Source organism: Eschrichtius robustus, chromosome 12 (assembly GCF_028021215.1).
Source record: "Eschrichtius robustus isolate mEscRob2 chromosome 12, mEscRob2.pri, whole genome shotgun sequence".
Classification (NCBI taxonomy): Eukaryota; Metazoa; Chordata; class Mammalia; order Artiodactyla; family Eschrichtiidae; genus Eschrichtius; species Eschrichtius robustus.
Window position 1 is genome coordinate 84,964,139 of NC_090835.1, and position 18,870 is coordinate 84,983,008.

General features: G+C 48.1%; 2 protein-coding genes and 1 non-coding gene across 3 annotated transcripts; 1 reads left to right on the plus strand and 2 right to left on the minus strand.

The window, feature by feature from the left end:
* Positions 1 to 4: 4 nt before the first annotated feature.
* Positions 5 to 1,359, minus strand: MCCD1 (mitochondrial coiled-coil domain 1). Its single transcript, XM_068559047.1, is given in 3 exon segments — positions 5 to 517; positions 1,040 to 1,344; positions 1,347 to 1,359. Coding segments are annotated over 3 exon segments (507 nt in total). The 3' UTR covers positions 5 to 328.
* Positions 1,360 to 2,733: 1,374 nt separating this feature from the next.
* Positions 2,734 to 2,806, minus strand: TRNAW-CCA (transfer RNA tryptophan (anticodon CCA)). The gene has a single exon. It is a non-coding gene; the product is annotated as a tRNA-Trp (tRNA).
* A 12,207-nt stretch (positions 2,807 to 15,013) lies between these two features.
* Positions 15,014 to 18,870, plus strand: LOC137773514 (BOLA class I histocompatibility antigen, alpha chain BL3-7-like). Its single transcript, XM_068558245.1, has 8 exons — positions 15,014 to 15,150; positions 15,444 to 15,713; positions 15,914 to 16,189; positions 16,811 to 17,086; positions 17,202 to 17,312; positions 17,744 to 17,776; positions 17,917 to 17,964; positions 18,128 to 18,870. The coding sequence occupies exons 1-8, from the start codon at positions 15,087 to 15,089 to the stop codon at positions 18,130 to 18,132; spliced, it is 1,083 nt and encodes a 360-aa protein (XP_068414346.1). The 5' UTR covers positions 15,014 to 15,086; the 3' UTR covers positions 18,133 to 18,870.

Below are 18,870 nucleotides of genomic sequence, written 5' to 3' on the forward strand. Positions count from 1 at the left end.
TCTGTGGTGTCTGTAAGCGCTCCGTCCCTTTATTGGATTTGGGCTGAGGCTATTTTAGGGCATAATCCAGAGTAAATTCCCGTGGGGACTGTGTACACTGCTGTGGGGCGGAGGTCAGTAGGAGGTGTCAGACTGGGGGATGTTACTGAAAAGACTGCAGAGGCCGTGGCTTCTCACTACTTTCAAATTTTTGGCCCTTTGTGGTGGTTTCTTCCGTTTCCTTGGTGGCCTGGGAGAGGCTGGGATGTTTCTGATCAAAGGGCTGGGGAGGGAGGGTAGTGTGCAGTATTTCCAGTGTAGGAGGGTGAAGTGGCAACTGGTGGAAAGCTTAGGCGTCTTCTCCCAGGCTCTCTCTGTGTCTCCTCATCTGTTCCTTGAGCTTCTGGATCTTGAGCACCAGGGCCTGGGCTTCCCAGGCCCCCTCTTGCCCTTCGAGCAGGGCTTGGTACAGCTCCAACTGCTGCTCCAGCAGCTCCTCAGCTTGGGCCAGCTCAGCTGTGGGGCGGGGCCAGGGGTCCTGGGAGAGGAGGGTGTTAGGGAGAGAGCATCAGCCAGGGCAGGGGGCTGAGGCTCACTGCCTCCTTCCTGTTTTTCAGCCCCATTAGTTTAAGGTCATCTGTACTGCAATGCCAGCAGTACATCTGGACTGCTTCCTGTCTTAGGCATAGGCCTGGGGGGAGGGGGAAAGTTAGAGATCACAGCCCAGGGGCTGTAACTGGACTTCTGTGCGACGTATGGGAAGGGGAGGACTGGCTGTCCCAACCCCCCCTGAGAAATAATTAACTGTTGGATGAGGGGAAATGCCTGTTCAAGGACTTCGTGGACTGTGCAGGGAGGGAGGGGTGTAGGTAAAGGGTGCTCTGAGGTCTGGAGTGGGGTGGGGGTGCTGGGGAACTGAGGAACTAGGCAGCATGCTCTAGGGGTGGCGGTAGTGTCTGCATTCAGCTGGCCTCTGGTACAGGGTGAGATGGAGGGGATTCCCTGCCCCCAGTACAAATTTGCCCTCACGCTCTCCACCCTCACTCTTGGCGCCACTTACCCTGGAAGGTGACGTCTGCCCAGTGCCTGTGGAGCTCGTCTTTTCTGTGCTTGCCTTGGGACCCTGGGAGCAGCACCTCCAGGAGCCCTGGAGTGCTGGGGGCCAGGATGGTAGGAGGAGGCGACGGCAGCAACTTCGGGAGAGCCAGGGCAAAGGGAGAACCATGGCTGGGGAGGCAAGGAGCTGTCTGAGCCACCCAACAGCCACCAGGAACTGGCTCGCTCCAGGCTGTGGCCTCGCTTCAGTGCCTGGCCCTGCCCCTGCCCTGCTCTGCTGCACCCACCCACCTCCTAACCTGGCCCCAGAGTCCAGGAACTCATGTTCCCTGGTGTGAGAATGTTCCTGCCAGGTTAGGCAGAACTTGCTTTAGAACTCTGGTCCCCAGCCTACTGCATGTCTTGTGTCTGTTTTTCTTAGCACTGTGTGTTTTCTCATTCCTCTAAAATCTGCAAGGTAGAAATTGCATTACTGGTTGGCAGATGAGGAAATGCTCAGAGAATTTCGTTCAGCACTTGCTCAATTTAGTAAGTATGGGCTGGGGCCAGCTCTGGGCCGGATGTGCTCAAGGCTCCACAGCTGGTTGGTGGAAAAGCCAGGAATATTCACCCCCAGGTCTACCTGACTTGAAAGCTCATACCCGTTGACCTGGCTCAAGTATTGCTTCTCCCTCTGTTTCCCTTTCCTCTTCTTACTGGCCTAGAGAGACCTTTTTCCTTGTCCCCGTTGTACATTGCACATCGTCAGGGTTTACCTTCTCTGGTAAGTCTGGGCACTGTACACTGGTACCGGTTTCAAGCTTTGTTGAACTGGTGAGCCCTCCCATCAGATCTGCACTAGAACAAAAGCCTTGTGCGCCCACTGTGTGAGCCTTAGGTATACATATTGGACTTCCTGCAGTGTGTCCTGCGATGTCCTGTTGTGGATGGAGGGCACGGCCACACCTCTGTGGCTCAGAAGGGGGTGGATGGTTCCAGCTTCGACCTAGGAAAAGATAGGTCCTCGGACCTATCTTTTCCTAGGTCGAAGAAACTAACACATGCCTCAGAAAGCAAGGTTGCTGGAGAGTGGACAGCTGCTAACCAGCTTGCTGTCTGGGACATCACACTGAATTTGCAGGGAAGATGGCCTCTGCCATGGTGTGGGGGTCCAGGAACCAGAGAGGAAGGCCTTCCTGCAGGTCAGTGGTTCTTGAACTTGAGAGGCTGAAGCACCTTTAGATGAGGTCAGAGACCTCACGTTCCCCATTAGCTGGCAGGTTCCCATTTTTCAGTGGAAAAAGAGAATCCCTGTAAAATTTTGGAAGAGAGAAGCTTTCCTTCTTGTCTCTCAGTGATAGGGTTATACATGGTTCATTTTTGAACTGCAATGTATGCACAGGCTAAAGTCTTACGTATTGGGACGTAAGAGGCCCAAACTACTGTTGTTACAGTTAAGGGAAACTAGTATACGATTAAACAGCCCACAACATTCAACATTGAAGTGAAACTAACCACATTTATAAATTAAAAGCAAGATTAGCAGCTGTTAAGAAAATAAATGAAACTTGTGTAAGGCAATCTAAATGATGCACAAATAACGAAGTATCCTTCCTGAAAATCAGACATTTCAACCAACTGAGTTTTTATTTATTTATTTGGCTGCACTGTGTCTTAATTGAGGCATGTGGGATCTTAGTTGTGGCATGCAGGATCTAGTTCCCTGACCAGGGATTGAACCTGGGCCCCCTGCATTGGGAGCATGGAGTCTTAACCACTGGACCACCAGGGAGGTCCCAACCATCTGAGTTTCTATTTCAGGTTATGAACTCCAAAATGGACTAACATCCAATAACTTGTAGTGTGCAGTCCTAAGCTGTGAATTGTAATAGAGTCTGTGGATTTGGCTTTGTTCGTCTGTGAGAACTAAAGAAAAGGCTGGTATTTGGATCAGTTCAAATCTATTGGATGAGCTGTGGATCTCATAGTCATGGAAATGAAGGGATGAAGATAGATAAATGTAAACCTAGATTTGTTACTGTGTATATTTATTTTTGTTATTCCTGTATCTAATAGTCTTTCTTTAATAAGTTTTATTTATGTTTAGTAGTCTTTTTTTTAATTATTTATTTTTATTTATTTATTTTTGGCTGCATTGAGTCTTCGTTGCTGTGCATGGGCTTTTTTCTAGTTGCAGCGAACAGGGGCTACTCTTTGTTGCGGTGGTGCGTGGGCTTCTCATTGCAGTGGCTTCTCTTTTTGCGGAGCATGGGCTCTAGGTGCGCGGGCTTCCGTAGTTGTGGCACGTGGGCTCAGTAGTTGTGGCTCTTGGGCTCTAGAGCGCAGGCTCAGTAGTTGTAGTGCATGGGCTTAGTTGCTCTGTGGCATATGGGATCTTCCTGGACCAGGGCTTGAAACTGTGTCGCCTGCATTGGCAGGCAGATTCTTAACCACTGTGCCACCAGGGAAACCTTGCATTTATTTTAAATGAAAAATTTTTATTGAGGTATAGTTGATTTACAATATTATGTTAGTTTCAGGTGTACAACATAGTGATCCAAAATTTTTATAGATTATATTCAATTTAAAGTTGTTACAAAGTAATGGCTATTTTTCCTTTGCTGTATAATACATCCTTGTAGCTTATTTATTTTATACATAGTAGTTTGTACCTCTTATTCCCTTACCCCTATCTTGCCCCTCCCCGTTTCCCTCTCTGCATTGGTAGCCACTAGTTTGTTTCTATACCTGCTGTTTCTGTTTTGCTATATTCATTCGTTTGTTTTATTTTTTAAATTCTACATATAAGTGATAACATACAGTATTTGTCTTTCTCTGACTTATTTCACTAAACATAATACCCTCCAGGGTCATCCACGTTGTTGTAAATGGCAAATTTTCATTATTTTTAATGGCTGAATAGTATTCCATTCATCTGTTGATGAACACTTAGGTTGCTTCCATATCTTGGCAATTGTAAATAGTGATGCTCTGAACAGTGGGGTGCTGCTTCCATATCTTGGCAATTGTAAATAGTGATGCTCTGAACAGTGGGGTGCATGTATCTTTTTGAATTAGTGTTTTCATTTTCTTTTTTTTTAATTGGAGTATAGTTGCTTTACAATGTTGTGTTAGTTTCTGCTGTACAGCAAAGTGAATCAGCCACACGTATATATATATATCCCCTATTCCTTGGATTTCCTTCCCTTTTAGGTCACCACAGAGCATTGAGTGTTTTCATCTTCTTTTTTAAAAATAATTAATTAATTAATTTGGTTGCGCTGGGTCTTAGTTGCGGCAGGCAGGCTCTTTAGTTTCGGCTCACGGGCTCCTTAGTTGTGGCACACGGGCTCCCCAGTTGTGGCATGCGAACTCTTAGTTGTGGCATGCATGTGGGATCTAGTTCCCTGACCAGGGACCGAACCCGGACCCCCTGCATTGGGAGCTCGGAGTCTTATCCACTGTGCCACCAGGGAAGTCCCCATATGGTAGTTCTATTTTTAGCTTTTTGAGGAAACTCCATACTCTTTTCCACAGTGGCTGTACCAATTTACATTCCCATCAACAGCATACAAGTGTTCCCTTCTCTCCACATCCTCACTAACATTAGTTATTTGTTGACTTTTTGATAATAGTTATTTTGACAGGTATGAGGTGATAGCTTATGGTGGCTTTGATTTGCATTTCTCTGATGATTAGCAGTGTTGAACATCTTTTCATGTGCCGGTTGGCCATCTGTATGTCTTCTTTGGAAAAATGTCTATTCAGGTCTTCTGACCATTTTTTAATTGGATTGTTTTTTGATGTTGAGTTGTATGAGCTGTTTATGTTTTATATATTAACCCCTTATCAGTCACATCAATATTTTCTCCCATTCATTAGGTTGTCTTTTTATTTTGTTGATGGTTTCATTTCCTCTGCAAAAGCTTATGAGTTTTGGACTTCCCTGGTGGCGCCGTGGTTAAGAATCTGCCTGCCAATGCAGGGGACACGGGTTCGAGCCCTGGTCTGGGAAGATCCCACATGCTGCGGAGCAACTAAGCCCGTGTGCCACTACTACTGAGCCTGTGCTCTAGAGCCCGTGAACTACAACTACTGAGCCTGTGCGCCACAACTACTGAAGCCCGCACGCCTAGAGCCTGTGCTCCGCAACAAGAGAAGCCACCTCAACGGGAAGCCCGTGCACCACAACGAAGAGTAGCCCCCACTCGCTGCAACTGAGAAAGCCTGCACATAGCAATGAAGACCCAATGCAGCCAAAAATAAATAAATAAATAAATATTTTTTTAAAAAAAAGCTTATGAGTTTTGGGACTTCCCTGGTGGTCCAGTGGCTAAGACTCTGTGTTCCCAATGCAGGGAGCCTGAGTTCGATCCTTGGTCGGGGAATTAGATCCCACATGCTGCAACTAAGAGTTCGCATGCTGCAACTAAAGATCCTGCATGCTGCAACTGAAGATCCCACATGCCACAATGAAGACTGAAGATCTGGCGTGCCGCAACTAAGACATGGCGCAGCTAAAAAGATAAATAAATATTAAAAAAAAAAAAAAGCTTATGAGTTTTGGGAATTCTCTGGCAGTCCAGTGGTTAGGACTCGGTGCTTTCACTGCTGCCACTCGGCGTGACCAAAAAAAAAAAAAAAAGAGCTTATGAGAGTTTAATTAGGTCCCACATGGTTATTTTTGCTTTTGTTTTGTTTCCTTTGCCTTAGGAGACAGATCTGAAAAAATATTGCTACTATTTATGTCGGAGGGTGTTCTGCCTGTCTTCTCTTCTAGGAGTTTTATTGTTTCAGGTCTTACATTTAGGTCTTAAATCCATTTTGAGTTTTTTTTTTATATATGGTATGAGGAAATTTTCTAATCTCATTCTTTTACACGTAGCTGTCAGTTTTCCCATCACCACTTGTTGAAGAGACTGTCTTTTTTCCATTGTATATTCTTGCCTCCTTAGTTGTAGATTAACTGACTAGATGTATGAGTTTATTATGTGTCTGTTTTTGTGCCAGTACTATGCTGTTTTGATTACTGTAGTTTTGCAGAATAATCTGAAATGAGGGAGCTTGATACCTCCAGCTTTGATCTTTTTTCTCAAGATTGCTTTGGCAGTTTCGGGTCTTTTGTGGTCCATATAAATTTTAGGATTATTTGTTCTAGTTCTGTGTGTCCCATAGATTTTGGATCATTATGTTTTTGTTTCAGTAGTCTCTAGGTATTTTTAAATTTTTCCTTTGATTTCTTCGGTGATCCATTAGCATGTTGTTTAGCTTCCATGTGTTTGTGTTTCTTGCAGATTTTTTCTTGTAGTTGATTTCTAGTCTCCTTTGTTGCCTCATTTTGGCTAACTTGCTGTTTTTGTTTCTATGTATCTGATAGATTGGTTACATTTCCTGATCTTGGAAAAGTGGCCTTTTGTAGGAGACATTATGCATCCCAGCTGTGCACTCCTCTCTGGTCACCAGAGCTATATGCTCTAGGGGTGCCCCCTATGTGGACTGTGTGAGTCCTTCTGTTGTGGTGGGCTGACTACTGTGGACCGTCTGGTAGGCGTGGCTGACCCCTGGTCTTGTTGATTGCCAGGCCTTGCCTTGTGCAGAAGCTGATGGCTGCTGTTTGGCAGGGCTGGGTCATGAGGTAGCTTGTGTGGGATCCCAGAGGCTCCTGGGGCTAAAGCTGGCTCACTGGTGGTCAGATCCAGGTTTGGGGGTGGGGGGGTGGTTGTGGATTCGGGTTCCTGGATCTAGTGTTGGTCTGCTGATGAGTGGGGCTGAATCCTGGGGTGGCTGGCTGAGGAGTCTAAGGTATCCCAAAGCTGGTGTTGGCCTGCTGGTGGGTGGGGCCGGGGCATGGGGGATCCCAGGGCTTGTGCCCGCTCACTGGGAGGTGGAGCTGGGTCCTGGGGTCTCTGATTGCGGGACCCTAGGGGTCCCAAAGCTGGTGTCAACTTGCTGGTGGATGGGGCTGGATCTCAGGGCAGCAGGCTGACGGGTCCAAGGTGTCCCAGAGCAGGAGTTGACCTGCTGGTGGGCAGGGCTGGGGCTTAGGAAGTCCCGGGACTGGTGCCAGCCTGCTGGTGTGTTGACTGGGTCCTGACAATGCAGGCTGCGGGGCTGTGTTGGTCCCTGGGCCAGTGTCCACCTGTTGGTGGGTGGGGTTGGGGTCCGGATGATCCCAGGGCTGGTGCCCACTCACCAGTGGGTGAAACTGGTCCCTGGGGCTAGTGCTGGCCCACTGGCTGGCAGAGCCAGGACCTGGGTTCTCTGGCTGCTGGGCCCAGGTATCCCAGAACTGGTGTTGTACTGCTGGTGGATGGCACTGAGGCCCAGCAGGACCTGCGGCTGGCATCGCCCTGCTGGTTGGTGGGCTGGGTCCTGCCCTGTCAGACTCGGGGCTGTGGTGGTCCTGGGGGTGGTATCCGTTCACTGGTGGGGGGAGTTGAGGTTTAGTGGGTTCTGGTGTTGGTGCCTGCTGATTGGTATGTGAGGCTGGTCCCGAGGCTGGTATCGACTTACTGGTGGATAGTGCTGGGGCCCAGAGTGTCCTGGGGCTGGTGCCTGCCCACTGATGGGTGGAGCTGGGTCCAGGGGTTTCGGGCTGCAGGGCCTTGGGAATCTTAGGTCTAGTGCCTGCACACTTGTGTGTGGGGCTGGCTCCTGGGCCCTCTGGTGGACAGGGCCATGTCTAAGGGTGGCTGGGAGCTCAAGGAGTTTAAGGCAGCCTGCCTGGGAGCCCACATCCCCTCATTCTCACCGCCACCCCCCACCCAACACGTAATGATCCTTTTGAGGTCTGTGCAGCGTTGCATTGCCCTGGCCCGCCTCCTAGTGGAGCAAAACTTCCCAGCCATTGCCATCCACTGTGGGATGCCCCAGGAGGAGAGGTGAGTCAGAGATGGGGAAGATGTTTTGTGTCCTTGCGAGGAAAAGAGGCCATTAAAAGAAGGGACTTTCAACATTTTTCTGCTTTCCTTTCTCACAAAGGCTTTCTCAGTATCAACAGTTTAAAGATTTTCAACTGTGAATTCTCGTGGCTACCAACCTGTTCAGCCGAGGCATGGACATTGAGCAGGTGAACATTGACTTTAGAATTCCGACACCTTCCCCTGAATGTTCAACTTGTCAGCATTAGAGACCAATACCGGGCCCTGATATAGCACTATCTCTTGAGTGACCAACTAGCTGCTAATTGACAAATTGACTTGCTTTCTGTCCCCTCCATCCTTGCAGGGCCAGAGGTTCATCTTCACTGGGACAGACACCTATTCCATGTACGGATCTTCTTTTCCAGTCCTCAGAACTGTAGCCAGCACCGCTACCTGGTGGCCATTGAAATTCCTGATGCACAGACTTGGAATTGCTCTTAGCAGAGTATCTGACCAGGGGCCAGCTTCACAGTGAAGGAGGTGCAGGCTGGGCCATGACCATGAGATCCACCTGTCATATCACAATCTGCACCACCCAGGGGCTGCCGGCCACACAGAATGCTGGACAGGCCTTCTGAAGATGCAACTAAAGCTCCAGCTTTGAGGAAACATCTTGAAGGGATGGGGTTACATCTTTCTGGATGAAGTGTATTATTAAATCAGAGACCTTTATATAGTGCCATGTTCTCAATAGGAAAATAAGGTGGGTCCAGGACCAAGGTTTGGAAACAGGTGTCACTCCATTTACCATTACTTCCAATCACCCACTGGGGGATTTTACACTTCCTGCCTTCACATCTCCACAGGGTTGGAGGTCCTGGTTCTCAAAAGGGGCACTCTTATAAGGTATACCACAAGGATACCATGGAACTACACCTCTACACATTATTGTTGCCACCAGGGAAGTCTGGACTCCATGTGCCCAGAGACCAGCAGGTGAGAAGAGGAGTTCCCTCTTCTCGAGGCAGGAGTAATTTACCCTAATCTGCAGAAAGGGGTGGAGCTACTATCACACAATGAGGGCAGGAGGAATCCATTCAGAAGTGGTGGTAGACTGGGCGCTTCCTGGTTCTCTCACGTTCCCTGTAATTTGAACAGACAAGTGCAGCAACCCAGCCTGAGAAAGGCTGCTCAAGCTGTAATGACAGAATACCATCGGCTGGGAGACTTAAAAACAGAAATTAATTTGCTCACAGTTCTGGAGGCTGGATGTCCAAGATCAAGATGCCAGCAGGGTTAGTGTCTGGTGGGGCCTCTCTTCCTGGCTTGCAGACAGTGACCTTCTCACAGCCTTTCCTCTGTGAGCACAGGGGAATTGAAAAAGAGAGACGGAATTCCCTGGTGGTCCAGTGGTTAGGACTCCATACTTTCACTGCTGAGGGCCCGGGTTTGATCCCTGGTCGGGGAACTAAGATCCCACAAGCCACTCGGTATGGCCACACCACCACCCCAACCAAAAAAAAAGGCTATCTCTTGCTCTTCTTATAAAGACACCAGTCCTATCATATTAGGGCTCCATCCTTATGATCTTGTTTAGCCTTAATTACCTCCTTAAAGGCTTTATCTTCAAATAGAATCTCATTGGTCTTTAGGTCTTCAACATAAGAATTTGGTTGGGAGGGATGTAATTAAGTCCAATAACAGAAGTGTTTGATTTCCAGAGGCCCAGACCCATCAGGTGTGAAGGTTTGGGTCACACTCCCAGGTAAGGCACAGGGCCCACGCTCCTGTGCTCTGAAATCTATGGCAGCGTTTGTGCAGAGGCCCTGCTTCCCGTGGGCTGTTCCCAGACAGTAACTGGTCACAGCAGGGACACTATGGGAGGCTCATTCCTGGGAGACATGGGACTCCTCTGATGACCAACTGTGACTTGAGGACTCCCTCTGGCGTTGCTTAACTTCGCTTAGATTGTTTTTGGTGGTCTTGGATAGTCCAGGAAACCTCTCCTTCTGTACATCACTTTCGATCAGAGTTGCATCTTGGTCTGCTGACTCTCATCTTTTCTGGTTCCCTCTCCATATTCTCTGACAGATGTTTAATAAAATTCTGCTGAATTTAATCCTATTTTGGCATTTGTTTCTTGGAGGACTGGGACTAACAAAATAATTTCCATCTGTATACCAACAACCTGTTTACTTATTCCATCTTGTAAAATCCTTCTCTTTATCCAACTTCTCCTACCAGCATCTGTTCCATTTTGCTTGTTTCGTATTATCTCTTTGAGGTGATAGATGTTTGGTTTTTTAAAAATTGAAGTGTAGTTAAGTTACAATGTTGTGTTAGTTTCAAGTGTACAGCAAAGTGATTCACTAAATACATATATATTGGTATATATTCTTTTTCAGATTCTTTTCTATTATAGGTTATTACAAGATATTGAATATAATTCCTTGTGCTATCTATTAGATCATTGTTTACCTATTTTATATATAGTAGTGTGTATATGTTAATCCCAAACTCCTAATTTATATCTCCCCCCACCCACTTTTGCCTTTGGTAACCGGAAGTTTGTTTTCTATGTCTGTGAGCCTATTTCTGTTTTGTAAATAAGCTCATTTGTATCATTTTTTTTAAGATTCCACATATAAGTGATATCATTTGATATTTGTCTTTCTCTGTCTGACTAACTATAGATGTTTGCTGTTTTAAGCTGCTAAGATTTAGAAGTAGTTTGATACACAGCAATAGATAACTAACAAAGCTCTCTTAAGTCTCTATTATTCTATAGGTATTGCCTAAATCTGTTTGATCTCCTTTCACCTTGAAAATGTTATTTATACTCATTTCCAAATCCTCTCTTCCTCTTCTTTCTTTTTTTTTTTTCCTTTTTTTCCCCTCTTCTTTCTTTTACTTTTATTTTCTTTTGTCTTTTCTCCTTCCCCCTTGCTTTCTTCCTTCTCTCCTCTCCTCCTTCCTTTATTCTTATTACTGGATGTTTCAAACATATAAAATAATACTATGTGGTTATACTGAAAGGAAGCATTATCTGTATATGCTAAAATTATAATGCCAAGGTATATGGAATAAAAGTAAAATAAAGGAAGAAAAGAAAACGCGTGGGTGATTCTGCAAACAAGGAAGTGACTTTCAACTCCTATTTCCTTTCCTTAAGCTGAGTTTGTTTGTTTCTTTTTAAAAAATATTTATTTATTTATTTGGCTGCGTCGGGTCTTAGTTGCGGCATGCGGGCTCTTCGTTGCGGCACGCAGGCTTCTCACTAGTTGTGGCGCGTGGGCTCCAGAGCTTGCAGGCTCAGTAGTTGCAGCGTGTGGGCTCTCCAGTTGTGGCGCAGGCTCAGTAGTTGCAGCACGCTTAGTTGCCCTGTGGCATGTGGGATCCTAGTTCCCAGCCAGGGGTTGAACCCGCGTCCCCTGCATTGGAAGGTGGATTCTTAACCACTGGACCACCAGGGAAGTCCCAAGCTGAGTTTGTTTCATTTTCAGAGCAAACACATCAGCTCCATGAACTCTTACACATTTCTGGTAAGAGCTTAAGTTGGTACTAGCACTTTTTAAAAAATTTATGTTTTTACTGAAGTATAGTTGATTTACAATGTTGTGTTGGGTACTAGCACTTTGGAAATCAAAATAGCATTATCTAGTATGGTTAAAGTGTATATACCATATACTCCAGTATTTGATTTTTAAAATCCTGAAAAAATATTTAATTTTAATTTTGGTTTTAGCACATACATGAATGCTTTGATGCTCCTCCCTTCCAAAGGTGGAGCTTAATTTTCTCCTCCTGAGTGTGGGCTGCACTTAATGACTCACTTCTACCTGATAGAGTAATGCTGATGTAATGGTGTATGACACTGGGTCTAGGACATAAAACTCACTTCAGCTTCCATCTTTGTTGCTCTCTCGCTCAGATCACTTGCTCTGGGGGAAGCCAGCTGCCATGTCATAAGCAGCCCTATGGAAAGGTCCATGTGGCTGCAAATTGAGGCCCTCTTCCGAGAGCCGTACGAGTGAGCCGTGTTTCATGTGAATCCTGCAGCCCTAGTCAAGCCATCAGATGATGCAGCCCTGGCTGACAACTTGATTGTCTCCTTTAGAGAGGCCCAGAGCCAGAAACACTCTGGGAGATAATAAATGTTTGTTGTTTTGAGCAGCTAAGTTTTGAATAATTTATTTTGCAGCAGTAGGTAACTAATATAGTGTCTCAGGAGGAAAATAAATTATTGTACTTTAATTTTTGTTTGCTCTAAATTAATTATAAGATATTAAACATGTCATTCGGTTTTAAGATTTAAGAAGAATTTCCTTCTTAAATGGCTAATAGGAATTTTTTTTTTTTTTTTTTTTTTAAATTTTGGTTGAGCTGGGTCTTTGTTGTGGCACACGGGCTCTTCCTTGCGGTGCTCAGGCTTTCTCTAGTTGCTGTGCACGGGCTTCTCTTGTTTCGGCCTCTCTAGCACGGGCTTAGTTGCCCCGTGGCATGTGGGATCCTAGTTCCCCAACCAGGGATTGAACCTGCATCCTCTGCATTGGAAGGCAGATTCTCAACCACTGGACCACCAGGGAAGTCCCAATAGGATGTATTTCATTACTATTCAAACACTCTATTAACTTGAACTTCAGTTTCTAGCTGTGACCCAATTAAACACAAAAGGAAGAGCCAAGCCATGATAGGCAGATTCTATGAAGGACTTCTAATAACCACCCCCCTGGTTATTCACCTTGCTCACAGTTATTCAACCAAACACTAATGTAGGCTCTGCTGTGGGGATGGGGTGGAAGCCAGCCAGGAAAGGCAGCAGGAAGAGAGCACCACAAAGGGTAGCAGGGATCCTCAGCTCCCCAAGGATCCCACATGGCCAGAATTTTTTTCTTTTGTCCCAGGCTGTGCGGCCTGCGGGGTCTTAGTTCCCTGACCAGGGATTGAACCCAAGCTACGGCAGTGAAGGTGCCCAGTCCTAACCACTGGACCACCAGGGAACTCCCCAGATTTTTAATAAATATATATCTACAGGCTTAGCAGGATATTCTTTGCAGATAGCATTTACTACATTCTGTGGGGCTGCATAAAACCAATTGCCTTGCAATGTTAATCAGGGTAAAGAAAATAATACCAAGTGCCCCGACAAAATATGTACATTCCTTAGGTGTTAATCATAAACATATGCAATGCATGAATGTTGGTGAAGGGCATTTTGACTGCATTGAATACTTGCACCTTTGGGGTGATTAAAATTTGCACACTCTTCTAGTTGAAATACACAGTAACACATTGTGCTTCCATGTATTGAAGATATTATGTCCAGGATCTGTAGGGAAGGAAAACTTTTCCTTTCTTCCCTTCTAGGTTCTTTGGCTGGTCTAATAATTAAATTGACATAAGACAGATTAGCAGGAGAAAATAAACTTAATTTCATATGTATGGGAGTTCATAGACATATGAGACCCAAGTGACCAAAACAGGCAGCTTTTATACCTTTTAGACAAATAAACAATAAAAATTTGAAGAACTGACAAGACAAAGAAATTGGGCCTTGGGGCAGTAAATTAGTGAAGTAAGAAGTTTCCTTTAAACAGCCTTCTTGGCCCTAAATTCCCTACCTCTGGTGTTAAGGTTGCCTTCTACCCTCCTGGTACAGGGAGGGTACCTTTGACATGCGAGATTTACTTCCTGCTTTCAAGGAGACAAAGGGCGGTCAGAATGTCCTTCTTGCATTGCTGTTTCCTAAGTAACTGTTAATGAAAATTCAATTAACTATCAAGTTAAGAAGAAAAAAGGGAATTTTATTTGAGCGAAACTGAGGATTATAACCTGGGAAGCAGATTTTTGGAAAGCTCTGAGAACTGTTCTGCCTGTTCGAAGTCAAAGGCACAGTCACATACATTTTCGAGACAAAGGATCATACATCAAAATGACATACTGATATTTTACACAAAGTTCACCAAGGGTACATAGTCCAGGTAAGTACGTACAAAGCGTACAAGTGAGCAGCAAGTCACCATGACCCCCTACAGAGCTGGGAAAGAATGCTATTCTTTTAAGAAGTTACACTGCTAGCGTCAGAAGAAAAAAAGAAAGTTGATCTTTATGGTTGAGCAGGCACTCCCATCTTTGAGGAAGTTTGGTTAATGTGTAATGCGAACACACACGGCACATTAGAGAGGGAGGGAGGAGGCCCAAGCAAGCACAGAGAGAGAATTTTATGTTTAATTTTTTCTTGTCTTGCCTTAAAATATAAATTTTATTTCATCATAACTTCAGTTCAAAATAATCAATGTGCCAAAATGATATATTTTGGGGTGGTATTTTTCTGCTCCTCTTCAACTCACACGAACTCAGGGATATGGAATGAAGAAAATTTTAAAACACAGCAACACAGGAGACACTGATACATGGTTTGGGAAAGTAAAATTTAGGAGCTTTGTGAGTATGATTGGCAGTGCTATTTAGACACATTTCTATATTGGTAAGGGCCAAAATCAGTTTTACAGATTAGATTCCTGATGTTTGCGGATCATCAAGATTGTGCTCCCCGCTATGGTTAACAAACACAAAGGAAACTGATCCATATGGGAATCTCTCCGGTGTTTTCAGGAACAACTTCTCCAGGTTTAAAGCACAAAACCCCTGTTCCTCCACCTCCATTCCGAGGGAGACCTCACTCTCTGGCATCAAGGTCCCTAGCGGGTGAGTTTTCTTCTAGAAGAGTCCAAGGGGTGAGAGATAAGGGGTGAGAGGCAGATGGTCCTGTTCAGCCACGATGGTTTCAGAAAGAACACTGGAGGAAAAACTGGCTGAGCCCAATCTGGGCATGGCTTCTTGGTTTCCTCAGACAGCCCCTGGGTCAGGACTCAGAGAGACAATGTGACGAAGAGCACTCGGTGCAGGAGGAGCGGGATCAGAGCCAAGTCCCAGAACTCGAGTGTGGCTCACAGGGTCTCTCTGAGGGCGGTGTCTGGGGCGGGGACGCTCTGTGTTGGGGATTCTTCATCTCCCCTGAGTTTCACTTTTTCTCTCACAGCCTGTGTCGAACCCTCCTGACTGGATACTCATGACGACGCCCCAGTCCTCACTCCCATTGCGTGTCCGGTTTCTAGAAGCCAATCGGCGTCCCCGCGGTTCCCGGTTACGAAGTTTCCACCGACCCGCCGGGACTCAGCTTCTCCTCAGACCCCGCGGACGCGGGTCATGGCGCCGCGAACCCTCCTCCTGCTGCTCTCGGGGGCCCTGCCCCTGACCGAGACCTGGGCGGGTGAGTGCGGGGTCGGGAGGGAACGGCCTCTGCGGGGAGGAGCGAGGGGACCGCCTGGCGGGGGGGCAAGACCCGGGGGGGGGGGGAGGAGCAATTCCGCAACTCTCCGCCCACACCCTCACCTCGCCGCCCAGCTCTGACCGCTCCCCTGTCCCAGTGTCCTACACCCTCCTCTCACCCATTCAGGTCTCACGCCGCCCCTTGCCCCCCACCCCCCAGACCCCACCACCTCGGACCCGGGGACCCGCGCCGGGAGGAGGGTCGGACCGGATGTCACCCCTCCCCGCCCCCAGGCTTCCACTCCCTGAGGTATTTCCACACCGGGGTGTCCCGGCCCGGCCGCGGGGAGCCCCGCTTCATCGCCGTCGGCTACGTGGACGACACGCAGTTCGTGCGGTTCGACAGCGACGCCCCGAATCCGAGGAAGGAGCCGCGGGCGCCGTGGATGGAGCAGGAGGGGCCGGAGTATTGGGAGGAGGAGACGCAGATCTCCAAGGACGACGCACAGACTTTCCGAGCGAACCTGAACATCCTGCGCGGCTACTACAACCAGAGCGAGGCCGGTGAGCGACGCGGGCCCGGATCCGGGTCACGACCCCCATCCCTAGGGACGCGCAGGCGTCGCCCTGAGTCTCCGGGTCCGAGGGTCACCCCAACATTGCGGGACCCCCCGGTCCCCGACCCGGGAACAGCCCGCGGGGACTTTACCCGGTTTCATTTTCAGTTTGGGTTTAATCACTGCGGCTGGTCGGGGCGGGGTCAGGGTCTCACACCCTCCAGGAGATGTACGGCTGCGACGTGGGGCCGGACGGTCGCCTCCTCCGCGGGTACAGACAGTTCGCCTACGACGGCGCCGATTACATCGCCCTGAACGAGGACCTGCGCTCCTGGACCGCGGCCGACGAGCCGGCTCAGATCACTAAGCGCAAGTTTGAGACGGTTGGTGCTGCGGAGCGCAACAGAGCCTGCCTGGACGGGGCATGCGTAGAGGCGCTCCGCAGATACCTGGAGACCGGGAATGACACGCTGCAGCGCGCAGGTACGAGGAGCCGCGGGGCGTCCCTGGTCTCCCCTCGGGCTGGAGCTGGCTTCCCACAAGGGGAGGAAATGGGGTCCCTGTGGGAACACCGCCCCAACTTCTTGTCGGGAGAGGGAGGAATCCGCCGAGGTTTTCATATTCTGTACAAGACAGTGACTCGCCGGTGGCCTCACTTCTCTGAAAGACAGTTAAGGAATCCAGTCTCTTTGGGGAAGAAGCCGGAAACCATCCCTGAAATAACTGATCATCGGTGCCCTTTGACCCTGACCCCCATCTTGTGAACCATGACTTTCTCTCTCAAGGCCTGTTCTCAGCCTGAGGACATCTTAGGAGGCCTGACTCCAGCTTTTCTGAATCATACAGCCTCCACCAAAGACAGGACCATTACTCTGTATTCTCCCTTTTACATGGAGCCTCCTACCTTGGCTTTCATCCTTATTCTAGAACTTTCCAAGGACTGGGAGATTTTCCCAGACCCCGGAGTCCAGGCCTGTGTCTGGTGTTTGTGCTCATTATTTTCAAACCCACTGTGCTGTCCAGTCTCAGGATGGTCACATGATGCTGCTTTAGTGGCCCATGAAGGTAACACTAAGTGTGAATTTTCTGATTCTTCCTCCTCAGATCCTCCAAAGACACATGTGACCCATCACCCCATCTCTGACCGTGAGGTCACCCTGAGGTGCTGGGCCCTGGGCTTCTACCCTGAGGAGATTTCACTGACCTGGCAACGTGATGGAGAGGATCAGATCCAGGACATGGAGCTTGTGGAGACCAGACCTTCAGGGGATGGAACCTTCCAGAAGTGGGCGGCCCTGGTGGTGCCTTCTGGAGAGGAGCAGAGATACACGTGCCATGTGCAGCACGAGGGGCTTCAGGAGCCTCTCACCCTGAGATGGGGTAAGGAGGGAGATGGGAGATGGAGCTTCTCAGATAAAGCAGGAGCCCTTCTGGACACGTTCAGCAAGGTCGGGATTCAAGCCTGAGGTCAGAGCCCCTTCCCTTTCCTCCACAGAACCTCCTCAGCCCACCGTCCCCATCATGGGCCTCATCGCTGGCCTGGTTCTCTTGGTGGTCACTGGAGCCGTGGTGTCTGGAGCTGTGATCTGGAGGAAGAAGCACTCAGGTAGGGAAGGGAGGGAGGGATCTGAGTTTTCTTGTCTCACTGGGGGGTTTCAAGCCCAGGTAGAAGTTTGCCTGCCTCATTACTGGAAAGTACCCTACACACACATGTGGAATATGGAGCTGAGTGCTAACACTTACCCTTTTGTAAAGTACATGTGAAAATGAAAGACAGATTTTTCACCTTCATAATTCCAGTTGGGGGCCTGTTTCTCAGCACTTGAAGGTCAGAGGGGGAAGGTCCCGCTAAGGACAGAGTCCCAGGAGGGCAGCTGGTCCAGTCCCCCCACATCTCCTTTCTTCATGTTCCTGCTCCTGTCCTGGATTTTTGGTTACAGTTCTGGAAAGTTCTCTGTGGTCCAGGACTAGGGGGTTCCTCTAGGATCTCAACTCAGTCTTTTCCCTGGCCTCTCACGTGATGTTTTCTTCTTACAGGTGAAAAAGGAGGGAGCTATGCTCAGGCTGCAAGTGAGTATGGAGGGGGTGTGATTCCTGAGACCCTTGTGAGGGTGCAGACAGGAGGCCATGGGGGGCTCACCCTCCTAAAGTTCCTTCTCTAGTTTCTCTCCTGTGGGTTCTGACCACGTCCTGGTTTTGTTCTCCCCCAGGCAGTGACAGTGCCCAGGGCTCTGATGTGTCTCTCACGGATCCTAAAGGTGAGACCCTGGAGGGCCTCGATTGGGAGAGGTGTTGGGGCCGAGGGGATTCCCCGGGTGGTGGGGATCTTTGAGTGGGACATTTGACCATGTGGGGGGCTGTTGGGAAGGTCAGTACTTACATGATTGACCTGAATTTGTTCATGATTATTTTCTTTCACAGTGTGAGACAGCGACCTCGCCGGTGGCCTCACTTCTCTGAAAGACAGTTAAGGAATCCAGTCTCTTTGGGGAAGAAGCCGGAAACCATCCCTGAAATAACTGATCATCGGTGCCCTTTGACCCTGACCCCCATCTTGTGAACCATGACTTTCTCTCTCAAGGCCTGTTCTCAGCCTGAGGACATCTTAGGAGGCCTGACTCCAGCTTTTCTGAATCATACAGCCTCCACCAAAGACAGGACCATTACTCTGTATTCTCCCCTTTACATGGAGCCTCCTACCTTGGCTTTCATCCTTATTCTAGAACTTTCCAAGGACTGGGAGATTTTTCCCAGACCCCGGAGTCCAGGTTGTGTAACTCCCACTCACACCAGCCTTGCCAAATGCATTCTGCTCAGTCCCAGCCTCTCTGTGTCACCACGTCCTGAGTAGAGCCTGAAATGTAGTCTCCTGAGTGGTGGGGTCTGAGCTCCATGCTGTGTCCACCTGCAAGAATGTTTGGGAAAGTGGGTTTTCCTCTTTTATGGAGGAAGGTGTTCTCTGCCTCCTACCAAGACTCTTTTAGTGTGGAATTCTCCTAATCTAGGAATTTTCCTAATCAGGTACGGGGGTGGCGAGGGATGGAAAAAGAACATCAAATTTCAATTCTTAGAGCAAAGATCTGAGACTGGAACTGGATCTGGTACATTGTAGGCACTCGGGTTTGGTTGAAAGAATAAGTGACTAATAAATGACATCCAAGGTA